General features: G+C 39.2%; 1 protein-coding gene across 1 annotated transcript in view; it reads left to right on the top strand.

The window, feature by feature from the left end:
* Positions 1-6772, top strand: part of LOC103183793 (BCL-6 corepressor) — a 131486-nt gene extending 124714 nt beyond the window's left edge. The window contains exons 14-16 of the mRNA XM_007901480.2: positions 351-428; positions 3852-3999; positions 5798-6772. Of these exons, the coding sequence (XP_007899671.1) occupies positions 351-428; positions 3852-3999; positions 5798-6086 (515 nt within the window). The 3' untranslated portion in view covers positions 6087-6772. The remainder of the gene's footprint in view (positions 1-350; positions 429-3851; positions 4000-5797) is intronic.
* Positions 6773-13234: the final 6462 nt, after the last annotated feature.

Genomic DNA, 13234 nt, shown 5'->3' with positions numbered 1-13234 from the left:
CTGACGATAAGCAAACAAACGCGTAGCCATGAAATAACTGCAAAAATTATATATTACTTCCTATGTAGTTAAAGATCCAAATTCTAATTATGTTTTAATGGGAAGTTTAGGCCTCATTAAGCTTTTTAGTAAATGCCTGGTCCAGTACACCGGTACATTTCTTTTTACAGCTCTGGCCTGAAGTCATTGCTAGATCAGTCTTTTGTAAACTCAAGCCTCACAGCTGGGGATACTGCACATTTGTCTGCCATGTTTTGTTAACATTTTTTATATACTTCATGACACAAATACAATGAGCAGCTGCTCTGCCTTCAGTGTGTTGACCAGTTTGTGTGTTTTCCCCCCTCCAGAGTATTTTGCTGACCTACAGGGTCGAAATGAAGATGACCCTGGTCTGTTCTGGGATTTCTATGGCAGCTCTGTGTGTGGTGAGTGATATTCTTATATAGACTTCCGAATTGGGAACAGTACTGTAATTGCTGCAGAGAGCATTATAAAAAGCACACAAAGTTATAACAAAGTTTCTGAAGGTTGGATTGTTGCAATTAAAACCAGTTGCTTTCAGATCAGCTAATTTATTCTTATAAACTCTCATACAGTCTATTTTTATGAACTTGTATCTGCACCCAAAGCCTGAAATTTTACCCAGTCTTAGCCTTAGTAAGATCTTTCATTTTGGGCAGCTGGGTGTCTGACACATGTGGAAACCCCTCACCTTGTTTAAGTGTATCCAAACTCAGACTGAGATTCACATATGTATGCCCCTTACACATGGAAATTTCCACATGTCTGGAATGTAGTACGCATTCTCCCTCTCAAGGGATGAACCTTCCTTACCTGATTCTGAGACACAGGATGGCAATAGCCAAAGCTTGGGGAATGCCAGAAGTCACGTTGGAGTTTAACCAGCTAAAATGCATTGCTTGCTATTAAAGAGTATGATTTGACAAGTTTTCCACTGCTCGTCCAATGTGGACCTTCCTACCCATTAGAGCTTTGACTTGCAGGGTTAACAGGAGCTGAGTGCAAAGAATCCCTGCTCCAAGTGCCTATTTTAAGATCCCACTGAATTGTGGAAAATTCTTAAATCAGTTTGATTAGATTTGTTTTAAGAACAGAAGAAAAATGGGTTCAAAATTAGAACCGAATTTGATAATGGTCTACAATTCTAAATTTTAAGATAAGATGAACTTGCTGGCTAAGAATAGGGATTTCAGGCGACAAATGTTTCTTAAAAAAAGTCTCAGATTAATTGGTCCTTGAATTGTATTTGATTTGATAGTGCTGGGGTATTGGACTGGGGCACTGGGGAAACTCAGTTTTAATCTCATTCTTACCTGGGAATGTCAGGAAAACTGAGCAGGGAGGAGAAGTTTGCATGTTGCTCAAACCCATATATTAACCAAAGCAGGGATAGTGGATCCCCCTGCTTTCCCACCAGACAGGATGGATTCTACCAGCAAGACAAACTGGGGGAGAGGAAGAGAGAACCACTATTTTTTAAAAATAAACTGTTCTATTTGAAAACCCCTACCAGTAATTATTTGCTGGGGTTCGTTTACCATTTTGACAAATTACCTTTTTGCCCCAAATGCAGTTTAAAAATTACAATGAGATGGTCAAGCTTGGGACACATGGATTTCACTAGATCTCCCTCAGTCTCTTGGCTGGCATTGTTCATGTAGTAGAGGACACCATGAAATAAATATGAGGGAAGAAATCAGTTTAGAGACGCATCTGTGTGTGAGTGTGTTCATGCAGTGTCAACCAACATATGGAAGTATTGACAGTAGCAATGGAGAATTTTGTGCCATCGTCAAGATGATAGTAACCATGGAGATTTTGCAATTACTGATTGAAGCGTTTTCACAGTTGCACAAAATATTCATGATTAGAAAAGCTCTTATGTGATCATGTTCAAATGTTTTGAAGTTCCTCCCACCATACCTCTAATTTTAACCTTTTTCATTTGTTTCTCCAATACCCCAACTATGAATGACTGAAACTTTGTTTTTTTCTGGTGTACATTTATGTAAAGATTAATATGACATTTGTTTAGCACCTTTCACTTCGGAAAGATGTCCCAAGGTGCTGGACAGTCAATGTTTCCGACCTGAGCTGGGGGTCAGGATCGGGGAGGGTGACCGATGGCACGGTCAAAGAGGAGGGTCTTGAGACGGGTCTAGAAGGAGGCAAGGGAGGGGGCGAGGCAGAGGGGCTGCGGGATGGAGTTCCAGAGGGTGGGGGCAGAATGGCTGGCATAAAGCCCGCCCGCCAATGGCCATGGAGGGCTTTGAAGTTGAAAACCAGGATCTTGAACTGTATTGAACAAAGCACAGCTGTTGCTTTGGTGTGAAGCCTCCCTTCCAGTGACCAGTCGAGAAATCAAGCACACTTGGCAAGCAATTTTGACTCTTGTGATTTGAATGCATAACTCAAGGACCATTGACCGTTGGACTCCAAAAACATAATTTTGAGCAGACTCATTCGTCGTATAGATTTCACGTGTCTTCCTGGACCAAGAAAGTGCCTTCAAGCATAATGCTTTACTTAAAGCAAATTGGTTAAAGCTTTTTTCAAACAACCATCTTTAAAAACCTTTGGGACTCATTAAGCAGATCAAGTTAATATTCCAGACTGGTAGTAAAGAATTAACTAAACTAGACTTTTCAGTAATATTAATAAAACTGGCATAACCCTATAACTTTAACTTCTTTATGTTAGAAAGCTACACTTTGGTTAATCATGGGTGCTACCCCTGTCTCACTGAAACATTGCTCAAAATGAAAAGGTGATGTGTAATTTTTTGCCACCCTTAGAAGCTCCTTCAAACCTTGTGGCTGTTTGTGGGACCTCCAGATTAATGTATTATTCACCTCTTAAATGCGTGTGGGATACATGTTATCCATCATAAGTCAACAGCCTATTTCGCCAACAAAATGTAGAGTCATTTCACTTTACAGCATATTCTGTGTAGCGCTTTGAGACATCTAAAAGATGGGATAAGACACTATATCAAATATTAGTTAAGTATATTTTAGCCAAGGAGGGTGCAATGACAATATCAACAACAACTTGGATTTATATAGCACCCTCCATGCCGGACGGCCTCTCAGGGCATTTCACAATAGCGGATATCCATCGTAGAAGTCATCTGAACATAGTGTAACATTGGAGGTGAATCATTAATTGCAAAAAAAAACCCTTAAAAATCAGGAAACCGATGACTTGTAAGTTCCCCAGAACGGCTGCTCCCTTTGACCAGCTAGCGTACCACTGTCAAATGGATCAAAAAGTTATTGATTTGATTCCTGATCTGTTCTAAGTTATCTGATCTCAGTTGGGGCAGAGATCAGATAACCACTCCAGGAGAAGTTAAAAGGGAGTCCAATACCATCAGGAGAGGAGAGTGGTGGAAAGGTAGAGAAATCAGTGAGGGGGAAAACAATTGCTAGGAAGTCCTGTTTAGGTAAATGTGAACAGTTATTTAAAGCAACAGTATTTTGATTAGAATTATTCTGGTTTAGAAGTTTGTGGTTGGTAAATTTGGTAAAATAAGTCCTTGGCAATGGCTGTTTATATAGCGCTTTTCACGTCCTTCTGACGTGAAAGAAAATTCAAGTTCCAACACGTCTTTCTGACGTGAAAGGCACTATATAATGTTTGTTTTAGAAGTTTCCTGTTAAAGTCATTTTATCAAATTTCTTGATATTAGAAGCTTAAATTCTACATTTTTCAAAATACATTTTTGTGCACAAGTTTTTTTTTGCAACCATAATACTGCTCAATTCTTCCACAAAAAAATCTCCTAGCCATATAGTCATCATTCTTACTGTCTTTTATGATTCCAGAATCAGTAGAAGAGACTGGATTCAATGTCTTGGATGATCCACCTGGCCCAAGTGATGAAGAGGAGGAATTGGATGATGTGTTGGAATTTGAATTTTCTGACGCGCCTCTTTTACCTTGTCACAACATTCAGGTCTCGCTCTCTCAGGGGTAGGTACTCTCTTTTAATTCGGTTGGATTATCAGAATTTGCCATATCATCACTCTGGAGTCTTGTACCAGGTGTCAGCTTGATTCAGTTAGAACTGAGTCAGAAGATTGTGAGTGCAAGCCCCAATCAGTTATTAGGAGCTCATAGTCGACACTGATGTTTCAGTGCATTGCTGGGGAAGCACTGCATTGTCAGAGGTACTCTTTTGGATGAGATGCTAATCCAAGATCGCATATGATGTTATTCAAAAAGAGAAGGGAATTTGTCCTGGCCAAATACCCTCCAGATTAATTTAACTCATAGCTAGTTGTGGAATCTCACTGTGTACAAAATGACTCCATACAAAATAGTCACTTCATTTGACTAATTATTGCTAAAGCTGTAAATGCTTCATTGTGATAAAGCTATAAAAATCTAAAAACATTTTTAACCTCTTGGAGTCACCGCACATGCTTATTTGCATTACAGAGGGTGTGTCCAAGGGATTAACAATTCCCCTGTATCAGTTGCTCCTGCTGGATTTCACTTTGCTATCAAAAGACAGTTATTGCTTGACCGGCTAGATGCTAAGACTGAGGGGCCACATTTATTTACATGAAGTAAAAACATTAAAACAGCCCAGTCTATTTTAAAAAGCAGAGAAGTACATTGTTCATTCTCTTCACAGAGGTTTTCTCTGAATTTGTCTGTGGGTCACATGCCCATAGAGTCACCTTCTCTATATGATTTTGGCTCACCAACCTTCTCTTAAAATTATTGTTTTCTTAATTCCAAAATGAGATGTCAGTAGCTCGAAGGGCTTCACTTTAAGTTCTGGACCTTTTGACTTTTACCAAGATTTTCAGCTTCATGACAATTGCATAATTTGCACTTAAGTTACAACTCCCCAACAGTATCATCACTCTGGAGTCTTGTACCAGGTGTCAGCTTGATTCAGTTAGAACTGAGTCAGAAGATTGTGAGCGCAATGAAGCTAATTCAATGTTAATACACTACTCCGTTTAAAAATATTTGGTAAAGCTACCAAATATATGATTGTAATTTTCATCTATAGTCTTCTGGCATGTTTAACTTTCATATAAACAAAGAAGTATTTGTATGAGATGATTTCTCCATGGTTTTTGACTTGAGACCATTAATTGGCCAAGAGTAATTTTTCACTCTAAAATACTAATAGTTCACAACAATAAGGTAAAATTGGTGTAGAGTAAGTTTGAATCTCAGTGCCACCTGTCCCAGTTATAATCATCTCTGAATGCATCCTCTTTCTAAAGGCACAGCATAAATTAGGGAAGTGGCTTCAGATATTGCCCAAGATGGGCATTAGAGAGGAAGGCTTATCTCGAACCAAAGATCTATAGGAGTAAGCATAATTAGCAAAATTGTACTTTGTGAATGCGACTGACAATTTGCAAGTTTCTCTCTCTTTTTGTCTTGCTTGTTCCCATCTCTATTCCCTTACACTCACTTTTTTGTACTCAGACACTCACAATCTGGGGGTGGGGAAATGGGTGAGAGTGGATAGTTCCACTATCAATCTATGGCACAGGCACAGTGGGCTGAACAATCTTCTGTGTTGCATATACAATGTTTCTATGTAACTACATTTTGTTTGTTGGGTATTAAAGCATAGTTACCTAGACAACATCAAATTAGTAGAGAGCATCTTTAATTGCTATCTCGAAGGCCACCTCAATAAATATATTTTTGTATACATGTCTAGCTATGGTTTAAGTGGCACTGCAACTCAATTAAGCAAACCATGCAATGTGTTTTCTTCTGTTCCCTTACATCACAGTCCCCGGAACTGGCTGTTGTTAACTGATGTGTTACGGAAACTGAAGGTGTCAGCCCGCATCTTTCACTCCTCGTTTCCTCATATTGAAAATGCCACCATTTCAGAAATTGAGTTTTATAGACAGGCTTCTTTGAGCCAGCTATTCACTTACCCAGAGGATTTTGAGACTAAGGACATTGATAACAGACAAACACTGGAGCTGGTGGAATTCACAAGTGAACTTCAGGAGCTGCTTGGATCATCAGTCACATACCTATACACCGATGGCGAGGCTGAAACATACATCTAACTGCTGAAGGATCAGGTCACATTATCAGCTGCTGTCGCTACTTTATGACCTAATTTCAGAACAGATTATGTAAATTATGTGTTACATGGAAATTGCTGTGTTTGAAAGAACACTATCCTGATTGCTAACAGCAATGTTAACTATGTTCTTGTACATTTGAAACCAGAATTCCATTTTGGATGGACTTGTGAAAATTTTTCAAACAAAACTTTTGTTTATACGTTTTTCTTTTTTTGTATACAGTCCGTTTCTTAATCTTTCTGTAAATGTATTTTTCTGCTTTTTGGCAGTCGGCCTAAAAAAGGGATTTTTTTTCTGGCAAAACTGCATATGTAAACACATTCATTTGATTATTTTATTTTTGGGGGAAAAAAGCACTGATGTAAAAATGGTGTCTGCCTTCAGACCCTGTGGTCCTGATCATGTGATCTGATTGGAAGGCTCAGTTGTGGTGAGGCACTTCACTTTATTGTTTACAAAGTTACCTGCTGTGGTCAGGTACAATTATTGGGTAAAATCCAGTAGCCTGTAAGATAATGAAAAACATATCCTTGCACCAGAAGAGCTCTGGCTTGGATTCATCTTGGATTACCACATTCAGACATCACACAGTCCTTTATGCATATATATGTAAACATGTTTTACTTTTTTTTGCATTTTATTTAAAAATGAATTTAAAATATTTTTTCTGTACTTTGTACAAAAAATTAAGAAATTTAAAATTTTAGAAGCCTGTACAATAAAACCTGTTTTGTCAAGAGTGGAGTTATACACTGTGGATGTTGGGGAACTAAATGTTTCTGATAGTTGTATAATATTTTAGAATATCTGTTTAACTTTGTAAGTAAAACTGCTGTATATTTAGGTTTATATTTTCCACAGTGATTAAAAACAATTTTCCTTAAACCAAAAGCCAAAAGGAAATGTCTGGTAATAAAGACATGGTTTGATAAAGGGATTATGAACGTGCTATGTTACTCATGTTGTGTGCCTATACAACCTGAGAATGATGATAGTGTAAAATGCCATAGTCTTGAAAAGCATGCTGCCATTTTATCCAAGTGCCCAGTCTTCATGGGAAGATACAGTAAGGTAAGATGATAAGAAGGCACCACAGCTAAGCACACTGACTTCAACTTACAAGCACTTTCAAGCAGGATAACTGGACCATACATAACTAGGAGTCAAAGCCCTGGTTCAATGGTTTTCTAATGTGAGCCATTGACACCAATCGTACTGACTCCTGATGAGGTAGTCACTTAGCACAGATTAGGAATTGTTTCCTAGTTTGTCTGGCTTCACATCAGACCACATGGTGCATTTACCCTTTGAGCCAGTGTACCCTTACAAACTTTCAGCGACGACAAGTACAAGAGATCAGTTGTATCATGCGCCTGTTTAAACTAAAGTCAGCTCTTTGGAAGACCTTTTTAAAATAATTTTTCATGTTTTTCCCTGCAGCTGCATTTCACAAAGAGTCCTCTGACAAGGGAGTGGACAGTGATATGCTGCCAACCACTGCCAATACTGATCTATAAACTGGCCACAAGGAGAGCACAAGAGCATCATTTGTTATCCAAGCCCACTAAAGTACAATCCTTCACTTTCAATCGGCACCTACCCAGACTCTGTCCCAAGAGTGCAATCCACCAGGCCTCTAACATTTATCTCTGATATTACCTCTTCTGAAGAAGCCTTAATCTCTTTTGCACCACAAAGTGATACTTAAAAAATATAAGTAGGTATTTGAAATAGTAAGCAGCTCTTTAATTCTGGAATTAAAGGATTATGTATTCCCGAACTAGACCTCTTCATGAAAATGCCTATTAAGATAAGCGTACTTGGAATATTCTCAAAATTGTTAAGTAAGATATATAGGGGCGTATCTTTGAGTTTAGAGTAAGATGAACAATCTTTCCCTTCTATTTACTTCCTAAAATCTTTTAGGAATGCTTAAGAAAAGGTAGGTGGGTGCCATCAGGTTTTCCTCCTGGAAGTCATTGCTTCATGGGTCTTTTTCCAACACAGAAGAACTCCACGGAGAGAGCGAAGCCAGGAAAGTGCAGTAACTATGCCCCCAACTAACTAACTTGGCTTAACATGTCTGCATTAGCATGCAATGCTTGTCACCAGCATCAGTTTTTATGTTATTCTGTAAACATGCTACTAGTTACATCCATTATGTATGCTATCAGAGTGGTCACAGGAAGATAGTTGTGAATGTCAGAGGACAATGATTTCAGCTCCAGGACATTGCTAGAGGAATTCTTCAGAGCCGTGTCCTTGATCCATCCATCTTCAACAGCTCCATCTTTGAGGTCAGACTAATATCACATATTCCAAACCATATAGTTTCCTAATGGGATCATGTGAAATTGCTTGCTAACACTTTATTCTAGTCTTAAAGGCAAAGGAAAATTTCCTTGTGCTTTTATACCTTTCTGAGCAGTGTCTTATGGTGCAGGTGTATTTGAGAGCAGTACCTTCTAGAGTGGTGTAAACAATAGCATCAGATATATTGCTTGCCTCATATTATTTAGTCCGGAGAAAGCAGAGCTCTAGACACAAGTACATAAATGCACAGGCAGAGTTCTTGTTAACTGGTATAAGGAATTATTTATATTAGGAAAGAGCTAGTTTTGCTGCCCATATTGGGGTTTAACTTGCTATATTTCTGACTGACATTCCTTAATATGGATTCCCATTTCATTAGAATTCTGTCAATATCCTGGAACTCTGCTCTCGAAGAAGATTGTGCAGGAGCAACCTCCTCCAGGTTGCTGAATTACTGACTCACCTAAATCCTGTCAAAACCCCAGCTGGCCGTCATCAGCAGTGCCTTGAAGTACTGTGGATCTTCCCAAGTCACAAACCAAATTACTGAGAACACCATAGAGGATCGTATTAATTCCCATATTCCATTCCCAGCTGTGTCACCTTGGAGCCAACTCAACCCCAAATAAAACTAGGAGAGCAAATAGTGTCTATGGAACCTTTTTTTTTGGTCAGCCAGGTGTCTTGACACATGCAGAAATCCATCACCATGCTTAAGAGTATCCAAACTAAATGACTTCCACCTACAAATGGAAATTCCAGAAATGTTTATTGGAATGGCATGTGTACTCTCTCTCTGGAGGAATGCACCCTGCTTGCCCAATTCTGGAAAGTATTAGGTGCAGGTTGGCAAGAGTCAAGGCTTTGTGTGCATTGGAGTAGTGCTGAAATCTAACCAGTTTAAAAACTACATAACTTGCCAAAATACACAATCAGTACACTTTTGCAGTATATTCTGTGAAGTGCTTTGAGATGTCTCAATGACGTGATAAGGTGCTATATCAAATGCAAGGATTCTTCTTATTAAATTAAAATCAAAACCTTTGTTACAGCGTTTGGCTAAATCCTGGTCAATCAGAGAGCGAGAGGCTGGTATAGAGGTTTGGGGCCACTCGATAAAACATCCTTTATAAAAAGCATCTCTGCTTCAGTATCCCTTTGTGTCGGCCTCCTCCTGTCTCTCAATCTATCAACATGTGCGTTTCTCTGTCCGCGAATAACCTCCCACAATGTTGGTGGGACACTGCTGTGCACAATTGGCTGCCACGTTTCACCCACAAAATATACAGTCAATTTACTTTACAATATATTCTGTGAAGTGCTTTGAAACATTGAAAATGTGATAATGTCAAATGCAAGGATTATTATTATTGAGAGCACTGCCTAAAGCTTTTCTGCTGCTTGTCCAGTTAGTACCAACGCCTTAGCTTGCAGGGTTAACAGAAGCTGAGTGGTTCCCTGGCCCCGGTGTCTGGTCTGCCCTTCCCTGCCGATGAGCCAGGCTGGCTGTGTGATCATCAGCAGTGCCCTGGAATACTTCGGACCTTCTTGGCTCAGGATGATAATAATAATCCTTGCATTTGGTATAGCGCTTTTCACGTCTTCTCGACGTCTCAAAGCGCTTCACAAAATAGACTGTAAAGTGAATTGACCGTATATTTGTGGGTGAAACGCGGCAGCCAATTGCGCACAACAGTGTCCCACAAACAGTCGTGGATTGAAAATGATCAATTTCTTATTGTTTTGTTTTGAAGGGATTATTAGGTGTGTGGAGTAAGGAAACTTGCGCAAGGTTTCGCCCTGCCTGGAATTGAACCCAGGTGTCTCGCTTGCAAGGCGAGTGCTCTAACCACTGAGCTACAAGACTACCAAGACTCCCAAAGAGGGCTGGCTCAATTCTGACATTCCATTGTCAAACATGTCACCCGAAAGACAGTTAAGCTCCAAGGAGACCCCACTTACCTCCCTCACTCCCTCCCAAGGAGGATAGTCATATATCAGCCATTAAGTGTTGATGAGGGAGAGAATAAAAATGCTCTCTTCTGACAGAACATAACTTCCATCAGGATTGTGTATGATTCCTGGCTTCACGAATTGTTGTGATCACAAGCTGAACTCACAGTAATACTACAAACGACAGCCATCGTGAATTTCATTTTGATTATGGGTAAAGTTGCATATCAGCAGCTTCAAAACTGGGAAATTTCCATGCAGCTTGTATTGAAATGCTAATAAACCATTTACATGGCAGGCATGGGTTCAGTTTGCATCCCACTGATATAAATTGTATCCTTTTGCTCTGAGCATGCATGGCCACAGTGAGCTGGCAACTCGAGTACTTCACAGCAGAAAACAGTAATTCAAAAACCAGTGCATTGCACTCAATAGGTGTATGATGTCATGTGCAAACATGGATCACAACACAAATAGCAAGTCTACCACAACATGTTCAGGCCGTCAATCAAACTGAGGGTCTTTGTAGGTCTTATATGGACACAGCTAATCCCAAACCAGCTGCTAATGTGACACAAAACAGAATCAGCAAAAAAAAAACAGATTAAAGAGGAAATCTCGTCAAACACTGGAATTAGGATTCATTTTAACATCTTGTTTGCCTTCCTTTTTTGTTGAAGTTTTTTTGAGTATTTTGTTTGGAAGGCGAGTGCCAACCATTGTAAAAACTGTCTTGGAGAGATTACGGAGTCGGACAGTGAACAAGAGTTGAATTAATGTGCAGTCATTAATCCACGATGCTTTTAGCTATTAATTCAGCTCCCTCACACTGTCAGGTTCAACAATTGAATCCATGTGGGCAGATTAGTCGAGCTGTGCTGCTTATACTGGTGGGCAGTTACACTACTCGTACTACTTATTAGAAGAAAAATCTACATATGTAAGATTTATACGCATGCAAGCACATTTTTATTCTTCTCATGGCAACCAGTACAAATAATAGGTGGTAGAAACAACCAGAAACTGGGGGAGGGGAGGAGGAGGAGAGAGGAAGGGGTCTGTTAGTAGCAAGGGATTCAGATCATGAGTTCACTGGCAAGGAACAGTGCTAACCCGTTGCAAGTGTTAAAACTCAAGGTTACAGTCTCAGTTTAGAACTTGGACATAAACAGTTCATACAAGTAAACTGAGGCTGACTTCTGAGCTCAATTTAACCCTTTCCCTCTATTTTGCCTGTTAATATAATTGTCCACTTATACAAACTAAACAAAACTTATCAAAATAACAAAAATAAGTGGTACATGTCGCACTGACAATTTCAGAAGATTGTAAAAATTTTCAAGTGAAATAAAAAGTAGTTTGTGCTAAAACATATTTAATCTTGGTTACATAACATCATGCTCGTCTAAATTGGCATTGAAATTTGATGGAAACCTCAATTTTACTAAGTTTGCACCAATACAGCTCCAGTGTGTGGGCTACTCTGGTATATAATTGCTGGCAGAAGTTTCACTAATGCAAACTACTAGTTGGAAAACTCACTGCATCATCCCCGTGTTTCACACCATTATCTTGTGTTTATAAATTCTAAGCTGCATGAAAGCGATATCACTATTTCACCAGCCTTTGCAATAAGTAGTCTTGGAAACCAGCACTTGTAACCACACATCAGCAGCATGTGACAAGGCAACAATCCCTGTCTGGTACTGTACACGTGACAAGATATCTGAAGAGAGCTGTCTGCTATGAAAATTCAGTGCAAACATAGTAAATTGATTAAGAACCCAAATGAGAGAAAGCTGCCTTATACTCGTACCATCATTGAACTTCACTTGGTATCAATGTGTTGCAGGCCAACTAAGGTTACATAATAATCCTTGCATTTGATATAGTGTCTTATCACATCTTAGAGATGTCTCAAAGCGCTTCACAAAATATAGTGCAAAGTGAATTGAATGGGTATTTTCTGGGCGAATTGCGGCAGCCAATTGCGCATAGCAGTATCCCACAAACAGTTGCGGATTGAGTAACCAAATTATTATTTATTTATTTTATTTGAAGGTGAATATTATAGCCAGAAAAGCAATCCACTAATTGACTAACAACCGGGTTCCTATTTACTGCTTGGTAAACAGAGGCGTGTGGAGTAAGGAAACTTACCCAATGTTTCGCCCTGCCTGGGAATCGAATCCAGGCCTTCTCGCTTACGAGGTGAGTGCTCTAATGGAATTATACTTCCTTCCACCTTAAAGTAGCATCCATAATGCCGCAAATTTGCTTGGAATGATCACATCTTAAATCCCAAATCATTGGAAGGTAGTACAGAGTTGTAATTAAGTTGTAGGGCTTCGTAAAAAAAAAGTTTAACACAAAACGTATGCAAGTATACAATTCCTACTCCTGTGGGCGCTAAAATTAATTCCTCAGGGAGTATTTGCATTACTTGGTTCTTTTGTTCCCAAGTATCACAATTGCAGTAGAAGTGTAAGTAGCTCATATCAGAACCAATGTCTGGGAATTTCTTTCAATTAAGATTTAACTTTTACTTTACAATGATTGGGATTAAAATGATAAACCATTGGAATTTTCAATACATGTCACGGCATGAGGAGGCACAAATGAGACTTCGGGCAGCTTTTATAAAAGAATGTGCCTCTTCTCACATTCTTTGATTCCATACTATTATTTCCAAAAGGTTTTCACTTTCGTGTTGTTGGCTTTATGAGCTTTCAAACGCTGGTGGTTCTGAGTATGGAATGTTCTGTTTGCACATTTACATTTGCTTGTTAATGTGTTTGGGTAGTTGCAGTTCTAAATGTAACTCAGTAAAATCGCTATCCACTTTTCACATTGATCCACAC

Source organism: Callorhinchus milii, unplaced genomic scaffold, assembly GCF_018977255.1.
Source record: "Callorhinchus milii isolate IMCB2004 unplaced genomic scaffold, IMCB_Cmil_1.0 Scaffold4, whole genome shotgun sequence".
Lineage (NCBI taxonomy): Eukaryota > Metazoa > Chordata > Chondrichthyes > Chimaeriformes > Callorhinchidae > Callorhinchus > Callorhinchus milii.
This window is presented reverse-complemented; position numbering and strand designations above follow the sequence as displayed.